Below are 7334 nucleotides of genomic sequence, written 5' to 3'. Positions count from 1 at the left end.
ATGTATTGTACTATAGTACATGCCCTAGCTTTCGGAATGTACCAATGTAATTTGGTATTGGAAGTTCCTTTAGAAACTTTAGAGTATCGGCAGAGAAATAGAATATTGTAAATAAACTTATATCTGTAAGCAAAAATACTGAGCCCATCAAACTTTTAAAAAATTTTACCACATTTATATGTAAATTAACACCCGAAATCGAAGGACCCCTTTAAGTACAAAGCAATAATTGCTAAGCTCCACATACATATTCACTACTTTATACGCACAAGTTCGTAGATTTCCATCTTGAAAATGAAAGCGGAATTGCGCAGAAAAAAAACTCTAAGAATACATTTTATTTGCTTCCCCCAACATATTTATAACTTTACGCATTCCCCCAGAGTAAAACATAAATATAACATTTATATAGTCGTATTTATATTGAAAAATATACAGAGAATATAGAAAAGCACTTTGAAAACATTTTCTTGTTGTTTAATTGCACATATAGTGAAATGGGGAATTTAAACTGAAAAATTGTACGCGATAATGACTAACACATTTATGTTCTGTGTCCTTACACATTAAATTAGAAAAGACTGAAAATTAAATACGAATTTCATATAATAGACGCACTGTATGGCGTTCTAAACAAACATAACACCGATTCTTCATGGACTACTTATTTATATACAATAACTGTCATCGATGTGAGCGCAAATTGTTTGCGCAACTGTTCAGGAGAATGTAACGATAACAAACAAGGCCTGTCGTCGCATCGGAGAGCACATCGCTTCATCACTTTGTTGCTTACATAACTAGAGCGTGGTTATAAAGAGTAAAAGTATTGTTGTGTTCGGCTTCGTAGAGTACACGGTATACGGAAAGTACAGCGGTTCCAATTTCTATTGCCCCGAGAAACTTAAGAACTCTATGTATGGGAAACCAGTTCCGAAATGATCGATCGAATCCTCAACGCGTAATGTTGGTATCGAATGGTTGTCCAACGCGTTCAACCAATGGTTTAAAAGGTAAAAGTATTCTTGTGTTCTGCTTCGTAGAGTACACGATACACGTAAAGTACACCGGTTCCTATTTGTTATTGCCGCGTGAAACTTAAGAGTTTAGTATATGGAAAACCAGTTCCAATATGATCGAGTCCTCAACGCCAGAGGACTCGCCATGTAATGTGGGTATCAAATGGTTGTCCAAAGCGTTCATATAGAGTGGCGGCAGCTTGGAGCCCCGAGCACCCGCCTCGTAACAAACCTGTAACGGTACAAATAAGGTATTATGACGTTACAATAAGCAAACATTCCTTACATTTTCTTGATCCAGCGTGGCTCGTAAGCCAATTTTTGATATTCCTGCAGCTGCCAGCAGGTCGAGGAATGGAAGCAGAGCCATCGCACTGCTTCGAGCAAGCTGTTCCGATATGCGCGCAATGTCCGAGAAGTTTTCCGCATTTGTTGCATACCAGTCATCACACTGAAAAAAAAATACATTCATTGTTTAAAATGTAAGTATTTAATTTATATATCATAATTAATATCTTAGAACTTGTATCGTTTGTTTTTATTTGTTTTGCCGCCCCTAAACTTCAAGAGCAAACATTTCTTCATTTTAATTACTTTACATTTGTCAAATAATTTTTCTAGAACCTTTTTTGGAACTTACCTTGAGTATAAATACGTCGGTCAGACGTATAATATAGTTAGTACTGGAATAGTTTAAAGTGCCATGCACCCGAATGTTGGCCACACCATCCATGGGCTTGTCATCAATGGGAGACTTTACGCTACAATACAAAATTGATGGAGTTATGTATTAGATTGGAGAAATATGGAAACCCAATTTGAAATTAAATTCATTTCGACTCGCATTCCAAAATGGAAACAGGCCTGATTGTTTTGGCGAAATCTTACCCCACATTGATCTCGCGTTCATTGTCCACCCACTTGATGCTGACAATTTCAGTTTGTTCCTCAGTGGCGCCAATGGGGCCGCAAACGATATTAATATCATTTTGATTTCGCAGTGCGTTGCGCACCTCTTCCATTTTTGTGGGCAGTATCTGCACCATCAGACCATCCTCCACAATGCTGCATTTGCCCGTTAGGCCGCTGCTCGTTTTGAGCGCCTCGTTTAGCACAAAGAAGCTGGCGCCCGTCACCTTCCTTGGCTGGCCCTGGATGTTGATGGCCTGCGTGGAATACGAGTACATCTCCGCTTTATCATCGTTCACATTCTGCATGCACACCAAGTGGCCGTCGGCCACTTTCGAGAAGTTGCCGGCAAAGGCCAAGATGTGATCGCTGGCATTGTCAATGCCCTTGATGACGTCACTGTGGCGATAACGCGGTATTACGATTGTTGTCTGGCGATCCTCCATGTGTATGTAGAGGCCCCGAACGGCGGGCAATGTATAGGAGTAATTGCGAAAATCGGCCAAAAAATTGATAATGGTTTGCGCGATCTCAGCATACACTGACTCGCGATTACGCACCGAGATCAACGGACACGGATAATAGCGATATTGTGCGCCCAGACGTAGTATTAGACGGAGCGGCAGAACCTTGGCCCACGGCACCTCATGCCGATGTATAAGCACAGCCACCAGATACGGACTCTCCGGCACAATAACGCCCTGCAGACATTGATAGGTGGGCCGAATAAAAATGAAGCCACCATGTTCGCGTGAGCCCAAAAAATTGGCATTGCGTGGACTAGAGAAGTCCAGCTCGACGGTGGCACGCGCATGTTCCGCTTCCGTGTACAGCTCGTAAAGATGCTGAAAGATGTCCCGCGGCACGGGCGGCTCTTTCAGAGTTTCACCCTTCTGCGGAATTTTAATTTCCAGTAAAATAATGACCTCATCGTTGCCCACATGATGCATGCCCGAGGTGGTAAAGTTAAGGACCCAGCAGTTCATGCAGCAGCTCACTGAAAAAGACAAACAATTGACAAATTATGAACGATCTAATCGTATACTAATGCTGTGATTACTTATAAAGCTAGGGTCAGATCTGCAAAGAGTTTGTACAAGTAGGCTCACAAACGCTTTACTTTATAAAGATATTAGCAAAAACTAACTATTAAAATGGAATTGCTATTAGTTTTGATTGAATTGCTTGTAAGATTATTCCTGACTTTTTTTGGAATATGTGTAAGGGCTACGATTTGTACATTCTTTTGGCTGAATTCTTCAGTGTAATTTATAAAAAGAAACACTAAACACTTTATCAATTACAGCTGGGCAAGATTTTTAAAGTCTAAATATATTTGTTTAATGCGCTGTTCTTAAAAAAAGAACAGCCTAGATTACCGGACTGTCTAATAAATTGGCCTCCACTGCTTCAGAGACTATTTAAGTTTTAAGAATTACTTATAAAGCTAGGGTCAGATCTGCAAAGAGTATGTACAAGTAGGCTCACAAACGCTTTACTTTATAAAGATATTAGCAAAAACTAACTATTAAAATGGAATTGCTATTAGTTTTGATTGAATTGCTTGTAAGATTATTCCTGACTTTTTTTGGAATATGTGTAAGGGCTACGATTTGTACATTCTTTTGGCTGAATTCTTCAGTGTAATTTATAAAAAGAAACACTAAACACTTTATCAATTACAGCTGGGCAAGATTTTTAAAGTCTAAATATATTTGTTTAATGCGCTGTTCTTAAAAAATGAACAGCCTAGATTACCGGACTGTCTAATAAATTGGCCTCCACTGCTTCAGAGACTATTTAAGTTTTAAGAACAAATCTTTTGTTTTTCGCAAAAATAAAATTTTTTAAATAAATTTTTGTCTCTTACGTTGAAAAATGTCTACAAATAGGTACAATATAGTAATTAACTTAAAACCACCAAGTTTTAGTGATAATGTATGATGTATAGAACAGTTAGGAATTGTATTTGTGTTGGAGTTCGTGTTGGAGTTAAAAGAGAAATTTATAGCAAGTTGAAAAGTAATTGAAAAATCAGTCCATGTCTATCGTAGGATGAAACTCTAGTGTTTGCCAAACACATTTTAGCCTATGAGAAGTCATAAAATAGTTTCCATAGATTATTACTCACAATTGATTATCTTGACCAGGACAAAGAAATTGTTCTTGACTATAAACTTTAATGTTTCACGTTGCAGACGGTCCAGTAGTTCCGCATCGTTGCGCACATCCTTGTACTCGAAATCACAGTTAGTAGCCTCGCGGCTGGGCAAACAAATGGGCGGTAGCCCGTGCTCATCATACGGAATGAAACAACCTTGGGCATCGCCATTGGGCAGCTTTCGATTGCGCGTTGGCTCTGCCTTGCGACGTGGCGAATTCTGCGATGCAACGCGAGATTCTGTGCAAAGAACATCGAATTAGAAACGCCGTTTTTAAGAGGAATTGAAATTTTGAAATTACCGGCGTTTGCATTAGTGTGGCCGGCTTCAGCAGCTGCTAGGGTTGCGACAGCAGCAGTTGGCGGTATGGAGCCACGAAATAGGGACGCCATTAGACCCATTGTGGTGGTGTCAATACTGCGCGGTTCGTTGGTGCCTGGTGTGGGCGGCTTGTTGTTGGCACTGGATCGATTTGTACGATCGCTATGATGACCACGTCGTGCCTGCTTTGCCTCGCTCCACTGCTGCTCCATGGCGCCGGCCAATTCGCTGCCGGGCGCAATGCCATCACTGAACATGACGCTCTTTCGCTTGCGCGCCTTCTTGCCACTGGAGTTTGACGAGTTGGATGAGCTGTCGTTGTTCTTCTTCAGCACGCCGACGGGCACAATTACGCTGGGTGGCGGAGCGCCCGGGGTTGCATTTACCTGCCGGTGCGGCGGTATTGTCGAGCAGTACTCCATCGGATTGTTTGGATTTGGCGAACGCATTGGTGTTGGTGGCAGCGCGTCAGCATTTTCGGAGCTCTCATCGCCTCCTCCACCGCCGCTGCCGCTGCTATCAACTTGCTGCGCATCCTGACGCTCACAGAGGATCATGTAGCATTGGACGCACACACGCGACTCCGGCTCGTTGGCGAATTCCAGGCGGAAACGCTGCGAGCAGCAGACGGAGCAGAGCACCTTGCCGCAAGCACGGCAATGATGTCGTCGCTTAATCATAGTGAACTTCTGCTGACACTGCATGCAGCCGGTAGCCATATTGTCGGGCACCCAGATAGGGGGAACTTTGCCGAGATTGGCAAACGGATCGCTGTAGCCGACGGCCTCATAGATAGGACTATCATTCGTATTAGCGGATGCAGTAGCTTGTTCCTGATACTCATGTGAGTTGGGTTCCACATCCTCAACAGGTGGGACCGTCTCATCGCTTGATTGAATCGTTTCCCCCGGTGGCGTCTGTCCGGCATTGACATACATTTGTGTATTGCAGCTGTTCAGATCGAGAGTTGTGGGTCGCTCTGGGCGTTGTTCCTGCGTTTCGAGTGCATCGGTGGCTAGAATTTCATCACCCTCGTCATCTTCTAGTTTCCGACCCGAGAGCGAGGATTCGGTGCTGCTAAAAGACGATGCGATATCCTCGCCCATGACTGTTACCGGTGTTGATTCTTGAGCGCGCAAATCTGCAAACTCCACAGTCGATGCTTGTGAGAAGTTGTCGACATTCATCTGCTCGGCAGATGCGGTTTCTTGCTCGGAAAGAATGCGCACCGACTCCTCCTCAGTAGCCGGCGAGGTTGAATCTCCATCATCATCATCGTCAATCATTTCGTGCGGTCCACGTCTAGGGACCAACTCTTCTTGAGCATCATCGATATCTATCTCTTGCAACATGCTGTCCAGCTCAGTGTCCGATATTTCGTCCATCGTCGAGCAAAAGGTAATGGGCTGGCTGCGCTTTGGTGGAACTTCTTGTTGCTGTTTTTGTGGTTTTGCGTTCACAGTTGGATCCTGTAAAGAACGAACAGCGAATTTGAAAAATAAATAATTAAATTTTTTGTCGTCCACTCACCAACGGCATAGTATCTGCCAATCCTTTGCCCTGTTGTAATTGGCTTTGGGTATTTAGTTCTGTTTCTGTCACAGCTGAGAGCTCATTAAGCACCTTGCCTAATGCAGAGGAGGCAGTCACTTCGCATGGCAAAATGGACTGCGACTCGGAGGTGTTAGTAATGGATATTGAGGACAGGCCAATGGCCAAATCCTCGACTGCTCTGGGCTCGTTTTTGGCGCCTGCAACATTAGGCAGCACCTCAAGGGCGCTGGGTTTTTCGCTTTGGGGCGGTGTCGTCAACTCCTCAGAGTTGCCGGGCGACGGTCCCGACGAGAACGTCGAGCAGGATGATGTCGTCAGCGATTCCGAAGATGAGACAATTGCTTCGCCATCCTGGGTGAGTTGCAGTTTTGGTTGTTTTTCCAATGCTTCGCTGTACTTGTTTATGTCCTCCTGGTTGAGGGCATCGTCGTCGTCCTTTGCATCAGCTTCATCCTCATCATTGGCACCATCAATAATATTTCCAGCCTCACTCAACTGCCAGTTGTAATTCTGATTTGTCACCGTTTCCAGGCTCTTCACATCCTTGCGATAGTCGTCCAGGCTGTTAAATACGTGCGAGACGCCTACAAAACTTTTGGGCACACCATTGCTAACATTGCTGCAGCCAGCGCTGCTGCTGGCGCCATCGCCCAGGGGTCGGGTTTCTGCGCCCACACTCGGCGCAGCAGCGAGTGCAGCTGCTGCTGCGGCAGCGTTCCTGCTTTGTTTCTCATCTTCGGCAACGCGAAGTTCCAAATTATCCAAGACCTGATCTATATCCACTAGATCCATGTTTAATGGGATTACATTTAATCTGCAGCGAAAGACGTAATAGATGCTGAGCCGAGCTTGCTGAAAATTTTCACCCTGCGGGGGAGTGGGGCGCCAACGACCAAACAAGAAAAAGCAGCAACAAAAACAAAGCAAATAAATACTGTGATGATTCACGTGATTTGGAGCGTAATCGTGCGAATTGATAGCCAATTCAAATGCTTATGTGTATTGCGCATGTTGAGAAATACAGAGATTGCATTTTCAAGCGCTATATTTACCCTAAATTAAGCTCCTATTGCTCAAATTAATAACTGTATTGCAAAAACATTATACGATTGAGATGTGCAATGTTAGATAGTACTATCGATAAGACACTTTCCAATTATCGATATTAAAGTCAAGTGTGTCCAAACTTGCTGCAGGTATTTCAAGAATTCAAAATTTGTTGCCGCGGAACACATTTACTTCAAATATGTAAATAAATCTATGTAATGCCATGTTTATAAGTAAACAACTCGTTTGGAATAATTCTACATGTTTTGGAAATACCGTTACAGCAACATTTTGTATATTTACATATTGACCAGCAAGCAAA

The 7334-nt window shown here is 43.3% G+C and overlaps 1 protein-coding gene across 1 annotated transcript; it reads right to left on the bottom strand.

The window, feature by feature from the left end:
• Positions 1-398: 398 nt before the first annotated feature.
• Positions 399-6946, bottom strand: LOC115630440 (zinc finger FYVE domain-containing protein 9). Its single transcript, XM_030527003.1, has 7 exons — positions 5942-6946; positions 4392-5880; positions 4060-4329; positions 1908-2925; positions 1660-1780; positions 1306-1470; positions 399-1251 (listed from the first exon to the last, which is right to left on the bottom strand). Exons 1-7 carry the CDS (start codon positions 6755-6757, stop codon positions 1099-1101), a joined length of 4032 nt encoding a protein of 1343 aa, XP_030382863.1. The 5' UTR covers positions 6758-6946; the 3' UTR covers positions 399-1098.
• Between the last annotated feature and the right edge of the window lie 388 nt (positions 6947-7334).

This window comes from Scaptodrosophila lebanonensis, unplaced genomic scaffold (genome assembly GCF_003285725.1).
Source record: "Scaptodrosophila lebanonensis strain 11010-0011.00,11010-0021.00 unplaced genomic scaffold, SlebRS2 tig00000001-arrow-pilon, whole genome shotgun sequence".
Classification (NCBI taxonomy): domain Eukaryota; kingdom Metazoa; phylum Arthropoda; class Insecta; order Diptera; family Drosophilidae; genus Scaptodrosophila; species Scaptodrosophila lebanonensis.
The sequence above is the reverse complement of the archived record's forward strand: the minus strand, read 5'-3'. Positions and strand labels throughout refer to the sequence as shown.

Bases quoted from the DNA above. Each gene is read 5' to 3' on its own strand.
- LOC115630440 (XM_030527003.1), bottom strand. From the start codon at position 6,757: ATGGATCTAGTGGATATAGATCAGGTCTTGGATAATTTGGAACTTCGC. The intron at 1,781-1,907 runs GTAAGATTTCGC...TTTGTATTGTAG, and splicing joins GAACGCGAGATCAATGTGGG to CGTAAAGTCTCCCATTGATG. The intron at 1,471-1,659 runs GTAAGTTCCAAA...TTTTTTTTTCAG, and splicing joins CCGACGTATTTATACTCAAG to TGTGATGACTGGTATGCAAC.